At 42.5% G+C, this 26,452-nt stretch overlaps 1 protein-coding gene across 1 annotated transcript; it reads left to right on the top strand.

Moving 5' to 3' along the window:
- Nucleotides 1–13,876: 13,876 nt before the first annotated feature.
- LOC115461421 (fibroblast growth factor-binding protein 1-like) lies at nt 13,877–19,149 on the top strand. Its single transcript, XM_030191211.1, has 2 exons — nt 13,877–13,952; nt 16,759–19,149. Exon 2 carries the CDS (start codon nt 16,784–16,786, stop codon nt 17,522–17,524), a length of 741 nt encoding a protein of 246 aa, XP_030047071.1. The 5' UTR covers nt 13,877–13,952; nt 16,759–16,783; the 3' UTR covers nt 17,525–19,149.
- The last annotated feature ends 7,303 nt before the right edge of the window (nt 19,150–26,452 follow it).

Below are 26,452 nucleotides of genomic sequence, written 5' to 3'. Positions count from 1 at the left end.
GAGCAGAACAGTGAGAGGGAAGGGAACGCTGGAGGTGAGCTGACATCAGGAGGGATGTTACGAATAGAAGGGAAGCCAGCGCCAGCCAGCCAGAGAACGTTCAGGTACAAATTGAGGGGAGGAGAGAATCGCGGGACATCGAGGGGAGGGAGGGAGGGAGGAAGGGAAGGAGAGGGGAGGGCAGGGCAGGGCAGAGAATTGATGGGCATGGATGGGATGGGAGGACAGTAGAGGAGAGAATCGTGGGACACGGATGGGAGGGCAGGGAAGAGAAGAATCGCTGGACATGGAGGGGAGGGAAGAATTAATGGACATTGAGGGGAGGGCAGGGGAGAGAGAGAAAAAAAGCTTACATGACAGCCTTCCTAGGGCCTGTTTCATTGTTGAGGAAACGGGCATGGTTCCACTAGTGCAATAAATAAATAAATAACACTACATGGAACTTAATTGGCTTAACAAGCTAATGAGTGCTGATATCAGCACATAACAAGATGGACCGTTCAGGTCTTTATCTGCCATCATTTACTATGTTGCCATGTATCAGAAATATAGACAATTAGAATTAGAGTTATGGAATTGATATACCGATTTTCTGTGGGTACAACCAAAGTGGTTTACAAATATTATATGCAGGTATGTTCTCTGTCCTTAGTGGGCTAACAACCTAATTTTTTTGCTTGGGGTAATGAAAGGTTAAGTGACTTGCCCAGAGTCACAAGGAGCACTATAAAACAAATATAATAAATGTCAGCAGTGTCGCGTCCGCTGCTCCCTCCGGCGCCTCCGCCACGGGGGGCGGGAACCGGCGTCCACCGCGGCGAGGGGCGGTGATTCGGGGGCCGCGGCGGGAGCCAAGGCCCGCCGCACTGATGGCTGCTCGGCCCGGGGCCGAGGCCAGAGGCCGGCGATTGCGGCCGCCGGTCTCTCAGTCGCCGGTTGTGGGGGCAGTGGTTGCGCTGGGGAAGGAGGCAGTGCCTGGGCGCGTTGGCCGGCGTCCTCGGCTCTCCCGGGAGGGGGGGGGGGGTTTGGAGCTCCGCCTCTGAGGTGCGGGATTGGGCAGACAGAGCCAATCAGAAGGGCTCTGTCAATGGCCAGGCTCGGGTTGGTTGGCTATACCTGTGGGGGCGGGGCGGCTGATGCTGTGCAGTACTTAAAGGAGGAGACTGAGTTAGAACTTTGCTTCCGGTTCTGTTCCCGAGGCCTGTTTCCTGTGGTTCCTGTGTTCCTCTGCGTTCCTCTGGTTTTGACCTTTGGACTGTTCCTGGTTTTCCCTGTTCGCTGCCTGCCTCGACCTCTTGCCGGATCTTGACTTCGTTGTCTGCTGCCTGCCCTGAACTTTGCCCGTTATTGGATGTTCTCTTCTTCCATCTGCCCTCCGCTCTCCTGGTCCCTGTCCGGGTCAGCTTGGCACCCTGCGGTTCCTGAAGTCCCGTTGACCGCCTGCAGCTGGGGGCTCAACCCTTGGTGAACGGCGGTCGCCGTGGGTGAAGACTTGGGGTTGCTCGGCTGTTCCTTAAGGTCCCTCGGGGCCTTACGGGACCTAAGGGCTCACCATCCTTGCACATAAGACAAGCAGAATATGAATGATATCTTAATAGGCAGCAATGGAAGAATATTTATATAACATAGAGATGACACTCACAAAGTCAGCAAAAGAAACAATAGGAACACATCAGAATATTCAAATAACATAGATATGATGCTAACACTGTTCGTACAATACAATGAAACATCTTAATAGATAGCTGAGGAGGCAAATGCGGGTGAGATATATAGACAGGACAAGATGGGTGGTGCAAAGCCAATCAGGATAGATAGGTGGATAAACTGAAGGCAGATTATATGTTCATTTGAATAAGATATAAGAAACCAGTCTAAGTTACAGGGTGTGCAGCAAGCTAGTCCAGGTGTGGCATGAGTGGATAGTCAGTCACCATATATATTAAAAGCTTCCTGAAGTAGAGGTAGTCTTGTGTTTGGCATAACTCATCTGAGACTAAGTTCCAGAGTGTGGAGACTACTTCTGAGAAGTAACACAGCAGGCCTTCTCAGGGTTATAGAATAAGGGTCCCCCAAACTGGTAAAAGCAACTAAAGCAGAATTTCAAAATGCCCAACGACAACTTGGGGAGCTACTGAACTATTATGCAATTTCTCTGAAGGAATAATTGGGAGAGAGATGGGACTCATTGTGCTTGCTGGGGGATAACCACAATCACCTGTGGAGAAGAAAACACTGGATAAGTGCTGGGAAGGGGCGAGAGGGAGAGAGGGATGCAGTATGCATAGCTGAGTAGCAATAGGTAGGTTAGGAAGGGGCTTGTGCACAAACACTGATAAGGCCCAGGATTTACAAAACCTAATCTGTTCAGATAATGCCTGTACTTACCTAGCACCTGTACACATATAATTTGACCACTCTTAAAGAGGTGATGAATTCCAGACTGTTTGAGGATGAAAGATCATAGCAGAAACCTTGATACGTTGAAAAACGTTTGCAATGATGCTTTTGGCACTGCAGGCCACCTGCATTCTGAATGAATAGAAAGATCTTCTGTTCGTGTAGCTCCTGTCAGGCCATACTACAATGTGGATGCAGTCTATTGGCCATAAAACAGATGATTAGTGAGCAACTTCATAGTTTTCATAATTTGCGTTTGGTGCTTAGTTTACATTAGCCAAAGAAATGTGTTGTATAACTTTCCTGACAATAGAATAGACACTGTGAACATAGTGAGAAGCAGACAGCTGGATAATTCCTGTGGTGTCTCCTATGGTGGTCTGGAAAATGCTTGTGGCAAGAATGCCTAGGGTAGTGGCGGCTTTCACATGCACAAGTAAGACATGACATCTCTATGTGGGATTCTCTAAATCCCCCTTAACTCCTGGCAGAGATATAGGATAGTTATTTGCAAACCCATATCTGCTAAACACATGCTCTTCATATAAGTCCAAAAAGCTGATTCTGAGCCTATAGACCCTTTCTTGAGCATATCTCACCCCACCTTTACCACTTCTATGCTCATTACAAATCTTTCTACACTGCCCTTCACAGTTTTCTTTTTTTACTAGCAGAAACTCAATATACTATATTATGCTATAAAAGTGTTATGTTTGACGCCATGATTTTCCGCCGACACTCCCTTTCTTAATTTCTCCACAATATCAATTTTCTCTTTTAATGACAAAACGTTCCTTTTTTGCTTTTTTTCCATTTCCAAGCAGTGATAGCAAGGCTGTTTCCTTTGCCACGTCCCCGCAAGAGCAAGGCATAAAGGGCTTTTTTTCTGCTGTGTATGAGTCTGGAAAGGGCCAGAAAAGGAAAGGGCAGGGCTTTTCTCTGCGCAGACCACAAGGATTGGCTGGGAAGGTATTGGTGGATAATGGGTCCAGATAATTGGAAATCCATATGATCGGCATTCGGATAATTGGCATTCTACTGCATTTACTGCGGAGGGTACAAACACTACAGAACACATCAGTGCGCCTCATTTGTCAGGTGTTAAGGTATGACAGTGTATTGCCCTTATTAGCTAAACTACATTGGCTGCCGAAAGAGGCTAAGTTGGTATTTAAAATCTGTATAACTATATTTTTGATTTTGCATTGTCAAACTCTGGAATATATGTTGAGCTTAGTCAAACTTTTATAAAAAAAAAAGATGCTTCTTCTAAACTCTTATTAATACTTCAGTACCCTATCATTACAAAGGTTAGGTATAAGAAATTAGGGGCCCTTTCACTACGCCTATGCACACCCAATGTGCGCCAAATTGGAGTTACCGCCCAGTTACCGCATGGCCTTTGTGGTAATTTCAATTCTGGCGCACGTCTGCTACACGCGTCCCAAAAATATTTTTAATTTTCTGATGTGTGGCAGCTACGCGTGTCGAGTGGCTTTTGACGCGTGTAGACCATTACCACCCGGTTACCGTGTGAGACCTTACTGCTAGGTCAATGGCTTGCAGTAAGGTCTCAGATCCAAAATGGGCACGCCGCAATTTTCATTTTGCCACACGTCCATTTTCGGCAAACATTTTAGAAAGGCATTTTTTGTAGGTCACTGAAAAATAATTCTGCATGCACCCTACTACTACTACTACTACTTAGCATTTCTATAGCGCTGCTAGGGTTACGCAGTGCTGTACAATTTTAAACAAGGGGAAGGACAGTCCATACTCTACACTACCGCAGGACATTTTTTCAGCTCACCTTAGTAAAAGGACCCCTTATTTTCTACATCTTTTACATTCTTGGTTGGGAGAAACTGGAATGTTTTACCTCTGTCTCTAAGATGCGTAACTGATTACAAATAGTTTTGAAAATCTCTAACAGCTTTCTTATTTTGGAAATTCATGTTAGCTAAGTGAGATATGATTAGATTGTTGTATTTAATGATATGTTTTATTCCTGAGAATGCTCAGTTTTCTCTTCTTGTGAGCCACCCTTGAACTTTGCAGTAATAGCGGATGACAAATGTAATTTGTAAGGTAATGATTTGTCAGAGAGAAAGGATAAGGAAGGAAGTGATGAAGACAGGCAAAAGAAGAAAAGTAAAATGGAAAGGAGAGTCTTGGTAAAGAGTTAGGAAAATAACAAACAAGAAGGAAAACAGGAAAAATAGGCTGGGACAACCATGATTAAGGGAGGCATAACAACATAGACAACAAAAGTAGAATAAAGCATTTCATTTCCAGTTTAATGACTAGAGTATGTAACGTGGAGTAAATGAAGGCTCTGGAACCCAATTCAAAATCTTTGATTTAGGTATAACTGTGGGATTTGGCATTATGGGTCAAACTGGAAAGAGGGAATCGAAATTCTCTTTACATTGATATGATATACAGGCTCCTTCACAGACAGAAGACGTGGACAGAGATTTAATTGAGGGCATTCAGTATACAGCTATAAAAGGGAAGTACTACTAATAAGTGATTTTAGTATTCCAGATATTGATTGGGGATCCCTTTTGTGAGGCCATCTAGAAGTAGGGAGTTCCTGGATTGTCCACAGGGATTCTACTGTTCCAGTAGCTGGCAATGGAACCCATGCAGGACGGGGCTATACTGGACTTAGTGTTTACAAATGGGGAGAGTGTTTCTGATGTTATAACGAGTCATCATCTGGCATCCACTGATCACCACGTGGTGTGGTACATTATTAAGACAGTCATGGAGAAGGTTCATAAAAAAAAATGAAGGTTCTAGACTTCAAAAAAACTAACTTTGTCAGAATGGGGGATTATCTCCAAGAAGTTGATAGCTAGAAGGGAACATCTGGGAGAAGTGAAAAAGAAGTGGGCAAAACTGAAAGGAGCTATTTTAAGGGCAACAATCCTTTTTTTGTAAGGAAAGTAAATAAAAGTAAGAGGAAAAGAAGGCCGCTGAAAAGGTAATGAAAAGGAGGTTATTTATTTTTGTTACATTTGTACCCCGCGTTTTCCCACTCATAGCAGGTTAGCCTTCATAAACTATAAGAGATTGCAGAAAGAGGAAGACAGGCAACAATATCTGGAAAGAGAAGCTGGTAAAGTAGTCAGGAAAACAGATACAAATGGAATTAGAAATAGCTAATACGTTACATTGGGGGATGGGCAAGATAGTTTAGATATGGAAGTAATAGCAAGATGTGCAAAAGTAGCATTGTGAGACGCAAAGGTGAAGGGGAGAAATATGTGGAAGCTGATAAGGATAAGGTGGAAATGGTTAACAAATATTTCTGCTCTATGTTCACAGATGATGTGCCAAGAGCTGCAGAAGACAAACACAAATAGGAATGGAAATATGATGTACTGCGAATGATTTTTAGAGGACTGTGCTCGTGAGGAGATAACTAAAGGTAGACAGAGTGATGGGGTCGGATGGCATGCATCCAAGGGTACTGAAGGAAGTTAGAGAAGTCCTGGCAGCTCTGCTCTCTGATTTTTCAATGTTTCTGCAGAGTCAGGAGTGCTCTCAGAGGACTGAAGAAGGATGGATGTGATCTCTTTTCACAAAAGCAGAAATAAGGAGGATGTTGAGAACTACAGGCCGCTTAGTCTAATCACTGTGGTAAGTAAATTATTGGAAACTCTTCTAAAACAGAGAATAGTGAAGTTTTGGGAATTCAATGGATTGCAAGACTTGAGACAGCATGGTTTTACTAGAAGCAGGTCTTGTAAGACAAATCTGATTTATTTCTTTGACTGGGTGACTAGAAAGTTGGATTGAGGGAGACACTAGGTGTGGTGTACTTAGATTTTCGCAAAGCCTTTGACTTGGTTCCGCATAGATGAGTTATAAATAAACTGAATGCCCTCAGTATGGCCTTAAAGTGACTGACTGGGTTAGGAACTGACTGAATGGAAGGTGATAGAGGGAAGTGGTAAATGGAGCTCACTCTGAGGAAAGGTATACTGTCAGTGAGGTTTGTTTCCTGGGCTGGTTCGTTTTAACATATTTGTAAGCAATATCGCTGAAAGGCTGCCTGGTAAAGTTCGTCTCTTTGCAGATGATATCAGTTGCATTGGTGTTTGACTGCAGTTTAATCCATGGTAGAGCCCTCAATATATGTTAAACCAAATAGGTTTTTCATGATTAGCTAGGTTTGATAGATTACATAGTCCTTTTTCATTACAATTTCCTGATCTAAAAGGTCTTCGTTCTAAAAAGATATTTTCTTCAGGTTATGCATTTGTATCGGTCCAAATTTGGAATTCTCTACCAATTCAGATCATGGTTCTTAATAATTATGCTTTGTTTTGAAAAGTTTTGAAATCTTTCTTTTACAATAAGTATTTATGTTAATATTAATATGTTTTTATGTAAACTGTTGTAATTCCCAGAAATTGTCTGGTATCTTAGTTTTTGTTATCTACATTGAACCTTTGTTGTAGATACCTCTGATGGCGTGGATAACCTGAGGAGGGACATAGCAAAGCTTGAATAATGGTCCAGAATTTGGAGGGTAAGATCTAATGCTAAAAAATGCAGGATCATACATACAAAAACCCAAGAGAGTAGTACAGTATAAGGGGTGGAAGTACTTCAGCGCACAAAAGAGGAGCGGGACTTGGGGGTCATTGTATCTGATGATCTTAAGATCACTAAACAGGCAGAAAAGGTGAAAGCGACAGCTAGAAGGATGCATGGGTACATAGGGACTCAGTCAAGTATGCCAGCAGGAAAAAGAAGGTGATAATGTCTCTTTATAAGTCTCTGGTGAAACCTTATTTAGAGTACTGTATATAGTTTCAGAGACTGCACCTTCAAAAAGATATAAACAGGATGGAGTTGGTCCAAAGGGCGGCAATTATATAGGGACAGACTTAAGATATCAATATGTATACTTTTAAAGAAAGGTGGGAGAGCGGATATGATAAATACACAGGAGACAATTTCTTTTAATTGAAAGGAATCTCTGGAATGAGAGGGCATAAGACAAAGGTGAAAGGGGGCAGACTCAAGAGTAACCTAAGGAAATACTTTTTCATGGAAAGGGTGGTGAATTAATGGAAGGTGCCCCCCCCCCCTCCAAGTAGAAGAGGCAGAGATATCTGAATTCAAGAAAACTTGGGGCAAGTACATGGCATCTCTAAGGGATAGTAAGAGAGAGTAGATGGTATGGATGGTAGACTGGATAAGCCATATGGAGGGGCATAATTGAACGGGGCCGGCCATCTATATGGCCGGCCCCGTAAAGCAGCGTCCCGACCGTATTATCGAAACAAGATGGCCGGCCACCTTTCGTTTTGATAATATGGTCGGAGCCGGCCAAATCTCAAGATTTGGGCTGCCTTTAGAGATGGCCAGCATTGGTTTTCAGCGATAATGTAAACTAATGGCGGCGATCTCAAACCCGGCCAAATCCAAGGCATTTGGTCATGGGAGGAGCCAGCATTTGTAGTGCACTGGTCCCCCTCACATGGCAGGACACCAACCGGGCACCCTAGGGAACACTGCAGTGGACTTCAAAAATTGCTCCCAGGTGCATACCTCCCTTACCTTGTGTGCTGAGCCCCCCAAATCTCCCCCAAAACCCACTCCCCACAACTGTACACCACTACCATAGCCCTTAGGGATGAAGGTGGTACCTATATGTGGGTACTGTGGGTTTTGGGGGGGGTTTGGAGGGCTCCCATTTACCACCACAAGTGTAACAGGTAGGGGGTGATGGGCCTGGGTCCACCTGCCTGAAGTGCACTGCACCCACTAAAAACTGCTCCAGGGACCTGCATACTGCTGTCATGGAGCTGAGTATGACATTTCAGGCTGGCATAGAGGCTGGCAAAAAAATGATTTTTAATTTTTTTTTTGGGTGGGAGGGGGTTGGTGACCACTGGGGGAGCAAGGGGAGGTGTTCCCCGATTCCCTCCGGTGGACTTCTTGTCATTTGGGGCACTTTTTGGAGACTTGGTCCTAAAAATAAATGGGCCAAGTGAAGCCGGCCAAGTGCTTGTCAGAGCTGGCCTTCTTTTTTCCATTATCAGCCAAAGCCGGCCATCTCGTAACCACGCCCCCGCCCCGCCTTCCATACCCTGCCAACACGCCCCCTTTAACGTTGGCCGGCTCTGAGACAGAAAGCAGTTGGAGCTGGCCAAAATTGGCTTTCGATTATACCGATTTGGCCGGGTTCAGAAGATGGCCGGCTATCTCCCGATTTGTGTCAGAAGATGGCCGGCCATCTCCTTCGAAAATAAGCAGGGTGGTCCTTATTTGCCTTTATTTTCTCTGTTTCTATACAATTTACATGTTGGATATATATTTTTTTCTGGTGCATAATTCATTCTCCACCAGTTCTATTTCTTCTCTATTGGGCCCCCCAAAATATGAAACTTAACAAATGTGTTTTTAAGTGCAGTTTGAGAGTGCATTGCTACAATATTCCATGGTGGCACTCCATTGGACTTTGTCCATTCCTTTCCCCATGCTGCCCCCCCCCCCCCCCCCACACACACACATACACCAACCCACCAAAACAAATTCCTTGTTTACTATTGGCAAAACAGGGAAGAAGTATCTCAGATTCACCCACTTCTCTGATGGAAGGGTCTTGTCCTTTTTTTTTTTTAAAGTTGTACTTACTGAAAAGCACAACTCCGATTGCAGAAGTTCCCAAGAATTATAGACCAGTCTCCAATTTCCCCTCTTTGGTGAAATTAATCAAGAGTAGTGAGGATACAAATCTGATTAATTGCCTAGGGCCCAATATTCGGCTGGCAGCGATCAGCGTTTGGCTGACCACTGCCGGCGTTAAACCTGGAAATTCAGTGATGAGCCATGTTCTGGCACTGGCATTGAGTTTCCGGGTTTCCAGAGCTGGCTAACACTTAGCCAGTTAAGTGTGAGATTTGACCCTTAACCGGCTATGGGTTACCACATAAAGATAGGACTGACTTTTGTGAGGTCCTATTTATGTGGTTAACCTGGCCGGTTAAATGCTGAATATCAGCACTGTACTGGCCAAGCACCGACTCTGCCCATGAAACACCCCCAAAATAGTCAGTTTTCAGGTCGGCACTAACCGGTTATTGTCAGTGGCACTAACCAGCTAAGTGTCGCTGAAAATTAGGGTCTCTTTTATAAAGCCGCGCTGCTGATTCCTGTGCAGCAAACGAGAGGAAGCCCATAGGAACTGAATGGACTTCCTCTCATTTGCTGCACCGAGAATCAGTAGCACTGACAGGGGCATAGCCAGACAACAGATTTTGGTTGGGCCTAGGTAAGAAGTGGGTGGGCACCAAGTGTTCTCTCTCCCCCCCCCCCCCCCACCCCCCACCACCACCACCAAAACAATATCTCAGCTGGCAGGAAAACACTTCTTTCCACCATGGCAGTCTGCAGCAGGCATGCACTGAAAACTGAGTATGCGCAGGTGCCAGTATTGTGGAGAGTAGCATTTTCTTTACCATCAGGGGAGCTCTTCAGATGGTGGAGCTTGGGATCCTCACCAGCTAACGCTAAACGTGTGTTACTGTTGGGTGGGCCTGAGCCCTAAGAGGGTGGGCCCCGGCCCACACAGGCCCACCTCTGGCTGCGCCACTGGTAGCACAGCTTTGTAAAAGAGGCCATTAGTGATTAGCCCCGAACAGGCAAATTAACCGGCCAGGAGCCATTTCTAGCCGATCAAACCGTGTAGAATATTGACCTCCATAATTTCTTTCCAATCAGTATTTCAGTACGGCTTTAGCACTGAAACGTTTAAAATTATTATTATTATTATTAGCATTTGTATAGCGCTACCAGACGCACGCAGCGCTGAACACCTGATACAAAGAGACAGTCCCTGCTCAAAAGAGCTTACAATCTAAATAATACAGACAGACAAGACAGTTACGGGTGAGAGAAGTAATGGGTGAGAAGGAAGGAAGGGACAAGGGGAGGACATGGTGTGGATCTGTGATTCTCAAACCAGTACCAAGGTGACACCCAGCCCGCATGGTTTCAGGATATGAATATGCATGAGCTAGATTTGCACACAATGAGACAGTAATAAAACAAAGAGGAAAAAAGGTTTTTTAGCTGGACCTTGTAAATGAAAGAATTTCAAGGGTGTAAGGAGGATTTATGCATATATAAATTGGTTTTACTATGAAGATTTAGAAACTTCCGCAAACTACTGAAAACTTACCTCTTTGACAACATATATCATAAATATCAGCACGTATAACTGCATTATCTCTTTAATGTTTTTTGCTCTAAAATCATCATGTATTTCATCACCATGTAACTCAAAACCCTCTGTTAAACCAATTGTATGTTCTCTTCTACCTCCATCACCCTTGAAGAATTGTAAGCCACATTGAGCCTGCAAAGAGGTGGGATAAATGTGGGATACAAATGCAATAAATAAATAAATAAATAAATAAATAAATAAATAAATAAAATATATGTTTAAGCATTTTCTTTTTGTTCAGGATTGGTTTGAATGAGCCTCAGCTTGCAATGGTAGTACTGTGGATGATGCTTGACAGAAGACACTGGTTTCATTTGGTTGATCTTTAAAGGAAGAATATATTAAGATATACATTTGTTTTGGGCTCCTTTTCAAAGCTTTCAGAATGTGAAAACTAAAACTCTTTCTAAGGAATCCATCTTTCCCTTCTTAATAGAAGGTGAATGCTTCAACCTACAAATAATTAAATTATTTTGAATAATCTAATTAGTCATATCTGCCATGGGAGAGTCAGATAACCCAATATAATTTTACAAGGATTGAAAGATCTGGTTGAGTGGAATTCTAAATTAATTGTTTCAGTGATTGCTCAGTGCTTTTTCACAAAAGCTTGCCTTGAATACAAATAGAACAATGCAAGTAGCAAGTATGAAAACATAAAAACATAAGCGTTGCCATCAGTGCTTTTTTTTGTAGAAAAAAAGGCGCCGGTACTCATTGTGGGCGGGGTCACCACATATGGCTCCACTCCTATGATAGCCTCACCCACATTAGCCACACCCCCTATACCAGCGATGGAGCATATAAACAGACATCATTGAAAATATTATACTAGTATAGGAGAAAAAAATAACGTGATTTCTTTCATTAGAACTAATTTCTGTAAGCTGTTACAGCTCCAGTATACCCAGTGCAAAATAAGACAGCAGATGTAAATTCTCAAATTGGACATATTTTAAACACTAAAATGAAAATAAAATGATTTTTTCTACCTTTGTTGTCTGGTGACTTTGTTTTTCTATCCATATTGGTCCCAGTCTCTGATTCTGCTGCTCTCTATCTGTTCCCTTAACTCCGTTTCCAGAGCTTCCTTTCTATTTATTTCTTTACTTTCCTCCTTTCTTCTTCATTTCTTGCCATACATCCATAAGTAAAAGCTGTGTCCTCCTCCATGGAATTGACTGGAGGAGGTATAACGTAGATCTAGCTTTTGCCTATTTTCTCCTCTCTTCCCTTTCCCTCATCTCCGTCCATGTGCATCTTCTTTTTTCTTTCCACTCCTCCATCCATGTCCAGCATTTCTCCTCTCTCCCCTGCCCTCCCCTCCCATCCATGTCCAGCGATTCTCCTCTCTCCCCTACCCTCCCCTCCAATCCATGTCCAGCAATTCTTCTCTCTCCCCTGCCCTCCCCTCCCACGATGTCCAGTGGTTCTTCTCTCTCCCCTGCCCTCCCCTCCCATGATGTCCAGCAATTCTCCTCTCTCCCCTCCCCTCCCATGATGTCCAGCAATTCTCCTCTCTCCCCCTTCCCTCCCCTCCCATGATGTCCAGTGATTCTCCTCTCTCCCCTGCCCTCCCCTCCCCTCCCATGATGTCCAGCGATTCTTCTCTCTCCCCTGCCCTCCCCTCCCATGATGTCCAGCGATTCTTCTCTCTCCCCTGCCCTCCCCTCCCATGATGTCCAGCGATTCTTCTCTCTCCCCTGCCCTCCCCTCCCCTCTCATGATGTCCAGCAATTCTCCTCTCTCTCCCCTGCCCCCCCCCCACGAGTCCTGCAATTCCTCTGTCCCGCATCCGCAATCTTTCCTGGACCCCACTGCCCCTCCCATCCTGTCTTATCCCATCTCTTTCTGCCCCTTTCATGCACCCACTTTGCAGCACAATATCCCTCCCGTTTCACTTTGCTTGCTCTCCTCTGCGCTAATAAACAAGCATGGCAGAAGCGCGGGACCGTGGCTCTCTGTCTGCTGCTACTGCTTTCTGTGCCGACCCGGAAGTTAACCTCGCACAAGAAGCAGTAGCAGCAGGCAGAGAGCCACAGTCCCGCGCTTCTGCCATGCTTGTTTATTAGCGCAGAGGACAGCAAGCAAAGTGAAATGGGAGGGATATTGTGCTGCAAGGTGGGTACATGAAAGGGGCAGAAAGAGATGGGATAAGACAGGATGGGAGGGGCAGTGGGGTCCGGGAAAGATTGCGGATGCGGGCAGAGGAAGTGCAGGACTCGCCGGGGAGGGAAGGGTCGCTGGGAGGAGGGAGCAAAAAAAGGTGCCGGTAAGCCCTACCGTTGCGTACCGGCACAAAAAAAGCACTGGTTGCCATACTGGGACAGACCAAAGGTCAAGGTCCATCAAGCCCAGTATCCTGTTTTACAGGTGCACTGAAAAATGATTCTGTGCGCACCCAAAATCCACGCCTACATTACCACAGGCCATTTTTCAGTGCACCTTAGTAAAAGGACCCTTATGTATATACTCTGTAATTTTGTTCTTTATTATGGTCTCTACCATTTTGCCCAGCACCAATGTCAGGCTTACCAGTCTATAATTTCCTGGATCACCTCTATAACCCTTTTTAAAAATGGGCATTACATTGGCCACCTTCAAATCTTCTAGTATCATGCTTGATTTTAAAGATAAATGATATATTACTTACAGTAGCTCTGCAAGTTCATTTTTCAATTCTATCAATATTCTGGCATGTATACCATCCAGTCCAGGCAATTTGCTACTCTTCAATTTGTCAAATTACCCCATATATCTTTCAGGTTTACAGAGATTTGTTTCATTTTTTCTGACTCATCAGCACTGAATACTGTTTGGCATTGGTATCTCTCCCATATCGCCTTCAGTGAAAACCAAAATAAAGAATTCATGGTGATAATGGCAGGTATCACTATCTGCAAAGAATCCATCTTCCTCCAGACTAAATTGTGTTCAGTTATTATACAATGTCTTAGTCACATGACCAAATACAAGCCTGCAGTTTCTGCCACTTAACAGCACAGCACTGGAAAGAAATGCTTCATGATTTGTCAGAAAAACATTCCAAGTAAGCCAAGGCATGGAAATCATGGTTTTTAAAAACTCACAAGACAGTTTTGCTTACAGTCACAACCATCTTGGCAGTGAAGCAGTTAAGATACTCTTTGGCTATGTTGTAACATGGTGGGGTAGGTGTGTCCCTAACCCATTATAAAAAAACACACTACCTTAAGTGTACTGGCACATTGTCTTACAAACTGAAATAGGAGCTGTTCCAAGACCTGATTTGCACTTTACTTCCATAAACTGAGCCGGCAAGGTATGTAGCTTATCTCATTTTCAATATCACATTTGCACGAAGCATGCCAACATCTCACTGCATAAGAAAACTTTGTTATATGAGATTTTATTTTTCATATCACTTAAACTTGATTTCAGTGATTAATTTTATATGTCAGCCTGATGAAGAGAAGAGTGGCAGCTACAAAACCTCACCAAAGTCCAGCAACACTACAATTAAACTTCATTCAGCTTTATTTATGCCAGAATTTTACATGTTTTAATGATGAATTTCTTTTTCTTTTTCTTTTCTTGGTTGTGTATCCTAGAAACAAACAGTTTGACTTCCTGTAAAATAAACTTAAAATAAATATCATGGAGAATTTGAAAGAAGCTGATATTCACAGTATAGTAGGGGGGTAATTTTAAAACCTATTTACATGCATCGAAGAGCAGCTTATATGCAGAAATGTTTTGACGGGGATAATTCTGTAAGGAGCCACCTAGTCTTAGGGAGCAAGAAGGTACATAAATGCCAGTGTTCTAGTTATTTACATGTGTGAGTGGCCTCTTATAAGATACCAACTAACAGAAAAGTACATGGTGTGCATTTTTGCCAATGGGTGGAGTTGAGTGGAACACAAATATGCATGTAAGTTATAGAATTCTATATCTTATGTATAGCATTTACACTAGTTATAAAACTGGTATAAGTGATCGCTCCTAGATGTAAGCACCTTCTTTGCAACTTGCCATAGTACTCTATAAAGGAAAGCAGGTGCCTACTTTCCTTTATAGAATAGGTTCCAAATAGACATTTTCCAGGTGTTTAAACATATAGAATTGCCCTCCACATATAGATAAATGTCAAATTTTTACTCAGACTGAATAGATGCTCTTCCCAAAGGCAGGGAGAGGTTGGCATTCATATGTATATTTTATAAAATGTGTGCTTCTGTGTATAAAATACGTGGGGAAACCTGTGCATAATTAGTAATAGATGTAAATGTGTGCATGCACTTTCTATGTGGTAATTTTCAAAGGGAGAGTATAGACACGGGGAAGCCACTGCTTGCCCTGGGATTGGACTGTTGCTACTATTTGGGATTCTGGAATGTTGCTACTATTTGGGATTCTGGAATATTGCTACTATTTGGGATTCCGGAATGTTGCTACTATTTGGAATTCCAGAATGTTGCTACTATTTGGGTTTCTGTCAGGTACTTGTCACTTGGATTGCCCACTGTTGGAAGCAGGATACTGGGCTAGATGGACCATTGGTCTGACCCAGTATGGCTATTCTTATGGTCTTATATTCTTACATACTTTCCTTCTGAAAACTGGTGAAACCTGTGCACCTACCTGCTACGTTAGACAGCTTTGTATGAAATTATCTTTAACATTATGCATCTTGGAGGTGATCCTATAAATTAATGCCGAGATGTATGTGTTACTTACACACGTCATAGGTGCCACTAATTGATAGTTATGTGTAAATGTGTACTAGTTGTTATTCTATAAGGTAGCGCCTTATAACTGCGGGGGCATATATTTGGGCAGTGCATGGACAGTCCATGGGTGTGTCTCCAAGTGACATGCATAATGTGTAGAATACTATCAGTTACCTGAGTCACTTGGCTCATAGATACCATTATAGAATTTGTGTCCAGTGTACAGCATTGGTGTGCCTATTTGAAGAAGCCAATGTTTGCACAGTGTCTGGAAAAAACGAGACCCCCAACATTTTTCCAAATAACCCAAAATCTTCCTACAGCAGTAGAAACTTCTGCCTGAAATTCGAGACATGTCTGGGTACTTTATTTTTTAAAACAGTGGAGCTCAAGCACATCGAGCTTGCAAAACAGTTCAGCTCTTAATTAATGAAACCCCAGAATTTATTGAGCCAAACATCTCAGTAGCATCTACGACTTCGTGAATGTGTCAAGGTTGAAGGAGGCCACTTTGAACACAAATTATGAATTAGCTAAGAAAAAAGTCCATTATATTCATGTATTTTCAAAGGTCATACTAACCCCCCCCCCCCCTGTTTACTAAGCTGTGTGGCATTGCCAGCACAGCTCATTCAAAGTGAATGGGCTATGTTGGCATTAGCGCATGGCAGCCGCCAGCACAGCTTAGTAAAAAGGGGAGTAAATGTTTAAACAATTGCAAAGTATTTTGAAACTATATGAGGTCCCATTTTTTCCAGACAGTGTAGAATTGCCTTTGTAATAATACACACGCTATACTATGGGGCGAATTCTTTAAATGGCACCGATAAAAGCGCTAATCTATAAGCTGCACTTAAAGTTAGGTGCAGTTTATAGAATAGCGCTTACACCAGGGAATCATGCCATTTGCATCAAATGAAATGTGGAGCCAATCTTTGCAGCTAAATTAGGTATGTGTCCCCCACTTATTCTATAACAGTGCGTGTAAATGTTAGGAATGCTCCTGTTTGACCCTTGACCCTCCCATTTCCGCACCCCTTTTTTTTTTTTACTCGCATTTAAAAATTTAGGCACAGATCCCGATTAAATCTGATTAATGCAAATAATTGTCTGTTAAACCAATTATTGGCACTACTTAGATCGCTATTCAATTAAATTGCGTGCGCAAATTGTCCATGGGCCAAAATTTGCGCACACATCCAAATTTGCGCATGCTACTTTTGGCAACATTTATACAATTAGGGGGTATAGTGCTCAGATTACAACTATGCAATTAGTACCAGTAATAAAAAGATCAAGAATTAGCTATTTACTCACACCATATTGTGTTCTAACCTTTAAAGGACTGTTTAAGTTGACAATCACAAAGTCCTTGCTTTGTTGTCCCTCTTACAGCAGGGTCCCAGGAATAGCAGAAGCCATGAAGATCAGAAATCTGACATTTCTGTGCATCCTGGTACTGCTGTCACAACTTTTACTGGTCAACTGTAATCAACAGACAGAAAGAAAACAGGACAAAGAAAACAAGGAAAAGAGCCAGGATGCTGGCAAACAGAAAGGTGCAAGGAAAGGTGAAAGAAAACAGACTGGAACGGACCAGCATGAAAAGGGACAGAAAGCAAAAGGAGGAAAAGGTGCCCTCCAGGGCAAATTTTCAACCAAAGACAAGACAGAGTGTACCTGGGCAGTTACTGGGGAGGACACTGTTAACTTGAGAGTAGAGTGTATCAAGAGCGACACCAGCTTCTGGTGCGTATTTTCAGGAACTCCTTCCTCCTGCCCTCATTTTAAAGCAGACCAGAAAAACTATTGGAAACAGATCGGGCGAGCCCTCAAGAAGCAGAAGAACCTCTGCGAAAGCCCAAAGAGTGTTCTGAAATCAAAGGTATGCAAGAAAGGACCACAGGAAGCACATCTCAGCCTAACGAGCTCTAGCCTGGTGCAGAGAGGAAACATGGGGAAGGATGAGGTGGCAGTCCAGGAGGAAGCAAAGACTCACACTACAGAGCATGTGGACAAGGACTTAGCAAAGGATGGTGTTGAGTGCTCCGAAGATGGGGATACCGTGGACCAGGGAAAGTTAGGTGAAGAGTACTGTGGGAAGACATGGAGTGCTTTCTGTACCTTCTTCTTCTCAATGGTGCAGGACAAAAAGTGTTGAAAGCTCCACCATTGCCTGAGTTCCTGTGCACTTGGTTTAACTTCCAGTTACAGTCACTGTGCTCTGTATATTCATGCTTTTTCTGATTTTCAGGTGTTACAATGCAGCTTTTTTTTTTGTTACCTGATATATCCCCTAATAAGGGTTCAATGCGGATTACAAATTAAAGTCGCGGTAGCGGCTGCTGGTGCGGTAAAGCCGACACAGCCCATTTAAAGCGAATGGGCTGTGTCGGCATTACCGCACGGCTTTGTAAAATGGGGAGGAGGGGGTAACAGCATCAGCATCATAAAAATTACAACTTTCTAAAGTATCCCTACAAAATTATAACAGTTATCACTCAACCAACATTCCACAAGTAGTGATACAAGTAGAATGTCTAATATTCAAACAATATTGCAAAGGTAAAAATGTAAGTACTCCTAAACAGAAGAGTTTTTTTAGCTTTTTGCAAAACAATAAATAGTTCACTTCAGCTCTAATACTGCATGGCAGAGAATTCCAAAATGATACCGCAGGTAGGGAAAATAAAGAATTAGCCAACCTGGTAAAACGGAGGTTGAAGCAACAACAAACTTCGTAGCAAGAAGAAAATGATGGTAAAGAAATAGAAACAAAATCCTGACATTCTACACTAAAATTAGCCTGTACTAATGCAAAGGTGCTCAGTTATGCCCTTCAACTTCCTTTTGAGGTGGTATATTTCCTGGATCACTTTGCCTCATGTGGTTTAAGATGCTGATGAAAGTGCTTCTCACACTTTTATCACATATTAACACTTAAAAAGTTATGTGAACCCAGATAATGATAATGAAAACCAAATTTAAAAAAAACTACAGTCCCCTCGTCCCATCCATCTCCTCATTACCCTCCCCCCCCTTACCTCAAAGCATGAAGACAGCAGTAACAGTGGTCAGCCTGGGGCCTGGTATGTCAGAGTACGCTCACAAACCCCAGTATGCTGCATGGGTTTCCAGTCTAACGGGAAGACCATATAGGAGTAAGGGTACCTACTGTACCTGTATATACAAAATTTAACAATGAGAAGTGGAAACGGGATCAGGCTCTTCAAAAACAGACTCTGGACTCCAAATTGAAATTATAGGTGTTTATTGAGATGACTTGACACGATACTATGTTTCGGCACTGGAGTGCCTGCTTCAGGAGTCAATGTGTCTGCTTGACAATCAACTTATCCTTGATGATACGTCTGGTAAAATAAACGGTCCTTAAAAAGACCGTTCGTAAATAGCATGTAAAATGCCACTGTAGTTTTTAGATTTTATCTACTCCGTGTTCTTTCCACTTTGTGTGTTTTTTTTTCTATACCTGAATATACATCACTTCGATAGCTTTTGGGCTTGCAGGTGGTATATAAGAAATTAAAATTATTCACTGACTCACAGGCCCCACGCTGACTGCCACGCTGACAGAGATCACAGTGGGGGTCCAGGAGGAAGGGGAAAAGCCCTGTTTCTATGGCCCCATTTGGGGTCCAGACCCACACTTTTTGTACGTTTGATCTTCTATGAATGATGCTTTTCTATCTCATTTTGTAGTCCTTTTCTGATATGTTTTAATGTTTGTTATTTTTCATTTTGTACACCGCTGTGATCTTTTTATGTGAAAAGTCTAGCGGTATAGCAAATGTAATAAACTGTAACTGTAACAATTTGCGACCTGCTGCTGTATAGTTTACTTTTGTAATATGATTCAGAAGTTACCAGACATTGAATTCTTGATGTATATGTAGTGTATAAGCAAAATATAAGAACTGTTTTTCTTTGTGCTATAGTATATTAGCCAAAGTGTTACTGCTAGTGCTATGCACTTTTTTGCTAATAAACAGTAAATATTATACCATTGATGGACATCAGTATTTCTATAAATAAACTGTTCTAAATCCATTTAAACACATGCATTTAATTTTTATGCCTCTCTCTCTCTCTCACAAACACACACACACACACGTCTTGCTTGCTGGAACAATAAATGTCCCATTTTTAGGTGTGCTATAAACAGTACTGTACTGAAGGGAAGACATTCCTGGTCAGCTGATGTCCATCCTAACCGGAAATGCTTCTTGGCAAGAACAGTATTTCAATTATATAACATGAAAAATTATTTAAAGGTAAACTTCACCATTTTGGTATTTTTGTGCTTACTTTAGAGCAGGGATTCTCAACCCTGTCCTCGGAATACACGTGGCAGTCAGGTTTTCAAGATCCCCACAATGAATATGCATGAGATAAATTTGCATACACTCCCTCCATTGTGTGCAAATATATCTCATGCATATTTACTGGCTAGGCATGTCCTGAGGACTAGGTTGAGAACCCCTGCTTTAAAGCAAGGGTAGGCAATTCCAGTCCTCAAGAGCCCCAGGCAGGTCAGATTTTCAGGATATCCACCATCAATATGCATGAGATAGGTTTGTATACCAAGGAAGCAGTGTATGCAAATCTATCTCATGCATATTGATGGATATCCTGAAAACCTGACCTGCCTAGGGCTCTCGAGGACCGGAATTGCCGATCCCTGACTTAGAACAAACTGGCTGCATTCGCCACTGACCGCTTATATTTGGTATTCCTAAGAACTATGCTTGAACAATCAGAGGGCAGACAAGTGCTGTGCTGCCTGAAAGTATTGCAACATGTACATAACTGTAGGACGTAGCTGATATCAAAGTCTACTCTTATTACTGCCACCGTGCCCTGGAATCATATTAATCACATTTCCACCTCATCTGGCTATCTGTCTTGCTATTTACCCAGCTGTTTCTGAGATGAACTGTAGGAGGAAAGGTTATGACGTGTGTCTCCTCAAAGTCTGGTTACCTTTTTTTCCCCCACAGCTGCTTAGACAGTAGTGCGTTAATGCAAGTTGATAGTTCTATGACTGAAATACTGTTTCTTCCCTAATTAGGGGACTAACACATTCAGAAACAGTTTCTTTCTCAAGTCCCTGCTAGGCACCATGCAAGATTCAAGTGTCAAAGGCTCAGCCCAAAACAGCCTCCAGAACCAGCCCCACAAACTCACTGTGATATGTACTGTACCAGTAATTTTCCTGCTTCCAAAGCAAGTCAATGCAGCAGCACAATCAGAGTGGAATTTTAATAAGCCATACTTAAATACTGTTTTAATGTTATAATTGCCAGCCACAGGCTTTATTCTGCAATCAGTATTTTCAATGTATCTAGATGTATCCTATGACTTTCCTAAGAATCCCCTTTTGTTTGTGTGGTGAGGTGGGTGGGAGCAAAGGAATGGGAGATGATAGGATGAATGGAAGATGAAAGTAGTTTGTCCTGGGTTTATTAGTCAGGCTACATGTTATAACAACAGGCACGGCTGCTCCCAACATAAGCCAGCAATCTGGGTCAAGCCTGGAAAAGGCTCATTTCACTATAAAATCCCAAATGCAGATAACACATTTACTTTTCAAACAATTGATCCATCTAAAAAGAATAGTGTGAGAGTGTACTAAATCAAAATAAACTCTTCAGGGAGCTAAAGAATTTGCTTGATTTAAAAGGCAGTTGATTTATTAATTTACCTCGGCACTAAATGGTTTTGGTGAACAGATGAAGGCAGAAACAGGTGCAATACATGGTGATTATTCTGATTGGTAATGAAATGGGCATAATTTGTTTCACTATAAGGCATATGTGATTCTCATTTCGGAGGAGGGTGACATATAAACTGAAATTTGTTTATTTTATTTGTTAGGATTTATTTATCATCTTTTTTAAGAATTCACTCAATGCGGTGTACAGTAAGAATAGATCAAACATCAGCCATAAGCAATTACAGCAGTAAAAATATTAAAATAACAATACTAAGTATACCATAGTATACTACTTACAATGTCAGCACAATACGTAATAGAACATTTTAAAACAAATCCTATAACAGCTTATTTCACTCATTCATCAGTGTATTACATCAGAGGTTCCAAAACCTGGTCCTGGAGGCACCCCAGCCACTCAGGTTTTCAAGTATATTCACAATGAATATTCATGAAATAGATCTGCATGCAGTGGAGGCAGTGCATGCTAATCTCTCTCATGAATATTCATTGAGGGTATCTTGAAAACCCGAATGGCTGGGTTGCCTCCAGGACCAGGTTTGGGAACCACTGTATTACATAATAAGTCACATGGGGTTCTTTTATTATGCTGTGGGGAAAAAGGGCCCTGTGGTAATGGCATGGGCTGTTTTTTCTACACGCCAGGGCTCTTTTTAGCACAGTGGGTAAAATGCTCCCCTCTCCCCCCAAAAAATTGCCACGCGGTAAGATAACCCTTACCACGTGGCCATGCAGCGGGGAGCACTTACCACCGCCCACTGAGGTGGCAGTAATTGCTCCTATGATAACCAGGCAGTGTGTGATGATGCCCAATCACTGCTGGGTTAGCACCGCACTACAGAAAAAAAAATTTCCAGAGTGCCAGAAAAGGCACACGCTCCAGCCAGAACCACTGCCAGCAGCTGCATTGGGCCGGTGGTAGCTCCAGATAAGCGAACGGTAAGCCCACCCTCCTCCACTGAGAGAATTGGCCATTTAACCCTACCCTTTGTTTTTTATCTATCAACCAATTCCTAATCCACAACAGAACATTTCCTCCTATCCCATGACTCTTTAATTTTCTCAGAGTCTCTCATGAAGAACTTTGTCAAAAGCTTTCTGAAAATATAGGTACACTACATCGACCAGCTCACCTTTATCCACATGTTTATTTGCACATTCAAAGACATGAAGCAAATTGGTGAGGTACCTTGGCTGAATCCATGTTGACTCTGTCCCATTAAACCACGTTTGTCTATGTGTTCAGTGATTTTATTCTGTATAATAATTTCCACTATTTTGCCTGGCACTGACATCAGGCTTACCGATCTGTAATTTCCAGGATCACCCCTGGATCCCTTTTTAGAAAGACGTTACATTGGAAACCCTCCAATCTTCAGGTACTAAGGCCGATTTTAATGACAGGTTACAGATTGCTAACAGCAGATCTGCAATGTGAAAGGGATGTGCAAAGAAATGGCTTGTGGATAAGATAAGAGATGTATCCTTTTCTGTTCTTGTTCTAGTTTTTAGATTCTGGATACAATGCAATCTGCAGGGAGCTTCCTAGTGCCCTTTTCAACTTTGTTCATCTATTTGTTTGTATAGTACACTGGGCTTTTTAACTTTTTTTCATATGCTCAATAAAAATTAAATGTTCAAAAAAATTATCATCATCTATCTGCTCTCTGTGACTCATTCACATTCACCAGGTGCCATTCTGCCAGAGGATGACTCAACTCATTCGGAAACCAACCTTCCTGTGTGAGATCACAACCCAGTTTCACCTTAAGAACAAAAGAAAAATCTCTTCTGATGTATTGCCTCACTAGGGTTAGCTAATCAAATGCCAGTGATGCCTACTGAACATTTATCTTTCCCTCTCCCTGCTGCTAAACAGAGGGTTTACTTCAGCCCTTAACTGTCAGCAGCTTTAAAACTACTGACCACCACGGGATGCATATCGCTGGGATAATTTATTCTTTTGTCATTGAAGTTCATTTGGTGAAAGACAAGAATTTATTTTGGGGAGATAGAGGAAAGTAAATATTTATCTTCTAAATATCAGGTAACTGAAAATATAGACTCACTGTGTATCTTCATTGAAATTTTGTGCCTCACTACAACTTTGTAGCTTGGAACATTCTTGTATACTGGCCCTGTTCCAATCATTCATATGTTGCTATGGAAACCCATGGTTTTACAAGGAGAAAGTTGTTTGAAACCACCCTGGACTTTTCAGTGCAATTTGTTCGATTTTTAAAGAAACATATTCTAATGTTTTATCCTTTTTCAAATCCCCAATGTATTATACTTTTCAGTGAGGAGTGAGTGTTGATTGCTAGTGTGACTAGCAATTAACATGAAGTACCCTAATAAACTGTACATACATATTTTCAGTACTGATCAGTTAGGGGCACAACTTGCTCTGGCTTGCATCAGTATGAAGTAATATGAGCCTAGGAATTTTACATAAGTACATAAGTAGTGCCATACTGGGAAAGACCAAAGGTCCATCTAGCCCAGCATCCTGTCACCGACAGTGGCCAATCCAGGTCAAGGGCACCTGGCACGCTCCCCAAACGTAAAAACATTCCAGACAAGTTATACCTAAAAATGCGGAATTTTTCCAAGTCCATTTAATAGCGGTCTATGGACTTGTCCTTTAGGAATCTATCTAACCCCTTTTTAAACTCCGTCAAGCTAACCGCCCGTACCACGTTCTCCGGCAACGAATTCCAGAGTCTAATTACACGTTGGGTGAAGAAAAATTTTCTCCGATTCGTTTTAAATTTACCACACTGTAGCTTCAACTCATGCCCTCTAGTCCTAGTATTTTTGGATAGCGTGAACAGTCGCTTCACATCCACCCGATCCATTCCACTCATTATTTTATACACTTCTATCATATCTCCCCTCAGCCGTCTCTTCTCCAAGCTGAAAAGCCCTAGCCTTCTCAGCCTCTCTTCATAGGAACGTCGTCCCATCCCCACTATCATTTTCGTCGCCCTTCGCTGTACCTTTTCCAATTCTACTATATCTTTTTTGAGATACGGAGACCAGTACTGAACACAATACTCCAGGTGCGGTCGCACCATGGAGCGATACAACGGCATTATAACATCCGCACACCTGGACTCCATACCCTTCCTAATAACACCCAACATTCTATTCGCTTTCCTAGCCGCAGCAGCACACTGAGCAGAAGGTTTCAGCGTATCATCGACGACGACACCCAGATCCCTTTCTTGATCCATAACTCCTAACGCGGAACCTTGCAAGACGTAGCTATAATTCGGGTTCCTCTTACCCACATGCATCACTTTGCACTTGTCAACATTGAACTTCATCTGCCACTTGCACGCCCATTCTCCCAGTCTCGCAAGGTCCTCCTGTAATTGTTCACATTCCTCCTGCGACTTGACGACCCTGAATAATTTTGTGTCATCGGCGAATTTAATTACCTCACTAGTTATTCCCATCTCTAGGTCATTTATAAATACATTAAAAAGCAACGGACCCAGCACAGACCCCTGCGGGACCCCACTAACTACCCTCCTCCACTGAGAATACTGGCCACGCAATCCTACTCTCTGCTTCCTATCTTTCAACCAGTTCTTAATCCATAATAATACCCTACCTCCGATTCCATGACTCTGCAATTTCTTCAGGAGTCTTTCGTGCGGCACTTTGTCAAACGCCTTCTGAAAATCCAGATATACAATATCAACCGGCTCCCCATTGTCCACATGTTTGCTTACTCCCTCAAAAAAATGCATTAGATTGGTGAGGCAAGACTTCCCTTCACTAAATCCGTGCTGACTTTGTCTCATCAGTCCATGTTTTTGTATATGCTCTGCAATTTTAATCTTAATAATAGCCTCCACCATCTTGCCCGGCACCGACGTCAGACTCACCGGTCTATAATTTCCCGGATCTCCTCTGGAACCCTTCTTAAAAATCGGAGTAACATTGGCTACCCTCCAGTCTTCCGGTACTACACTCGATTTTAGGGACAGATTGCATATTTCTAACAGTAGCTCCGCAAGTTCATTTTTTAGTTCTATTAATACTCTGGGATGAATACCATCAGGTCCCGGTGATTTACTACTCTTCAGCTTGCTGAACTGACCCATTACATCCTCCAAGGTTACAGAGAATTTGTTTAGTTTCTCCGACTCCCCCGCTTCAAATATTCTTTCCGGCACCGGTGTCCCCCCCAAATCCTCCTCGGTGAAGACCGAAGCAAAGAATTCATTTAATTTCTCCGCTACGGCTTTGTCCTCCTTGATCGCCCCTTTAACACCATTTTCGTCCAGCGGCCCAACCGACTCTTTGGCCGGTTTCCTGCTTTTAATGTATCTAAAAAAATTTTTACTATGTATTTTTGCTTCCAACGCTAATTTCTTCTCAAAGTCCTTTTTTGCCCTCCTTATCTCCGCTTTGCATTTGGCTTGGCATTCCTTATGATCTATCCTGTTACTTTCAGTTGGTTCTCTTCTCCACTTTCTGAAGGATTGTTTTTTGGCTCTAATGATTTCCTTTATCTTACTGTTTAGCCACGCCGGCTGACGTTTAGTCTTTTTTTCCCTTTTTTCTAATACGTGGAATATATTTGTCCTGAACCTCCAGGATGGTGTTTTTAAACAGCATCCACGCCTGATGCAAGTTTTTTACTCTGCGAGCTGCTCCTTTCAGTCTTTTTTTCACCATTTTTCTCATTTTGTCGTAATCACCTTTTCTATAGTTAAACGCTAGCGTACTTGATTTCCTAGTTTCACTTCCTTCAATGCCAATATCAAAACCGATCATATTATGATCACTGTTATCAAGCGGCCCTCGTATCGTTACCCCCTGCACTAGATCATGAGCACCACTAAGGACTAAGTCTAGTATTTTTCCTTCTCTTGTCGGCTCCTGAACTAGCTGTTCCATGAAGCTGTCCTTGATTTCATCAAGAAATCCTATGTCCCTTGCGTGTACAGATGTTACATTAACCCAGTCTATATGCGGGTAATTGAAATCCCCCATTATTATTGTGTTGCCCAGTTTGTTTGCGTCCCTGATTTCCTTTAACATTTCCGCATCCGTCTGTTCGTCCTGGCCAGGCGGACGGTAGTACACTCCTATCACTATCCTTTTCCCTTTTGCACATGGAATTTCAATCCACAGTGATTCCAAGGAGTGTTTTGTTTCCTGCAGAATTTTGAATCTATTTGATTCAAGGCTCTCGTTAATATACAATGCTACCCCTCCACCAATCCGATTCACCCTATCACTACGATATAATTTGTACCCCGGTATGACAGTGTCCCACTGGTTATCCTCCTTCCACCAGGTCTCAGAGATGCCTAT

The sequence above is a fragment of the Microcaecilia unicolor genome, chromosome 2 (assembly GCF_901765095.1).
Source record: "Microcaecilia unicolor chromosome 2, aMicUni1.1, whole genome shotgun sequence".
Taxonomy (NCBI): Eukaryota; Metazoa; Chordata; class Amphibia; order Gymnophiona; family Siphonopidae; genus Microcaecilia; species Microcaecilia unicolor.
This window is presented reverse-complemented; position numbering and strand designations above follow the sequence as displayed.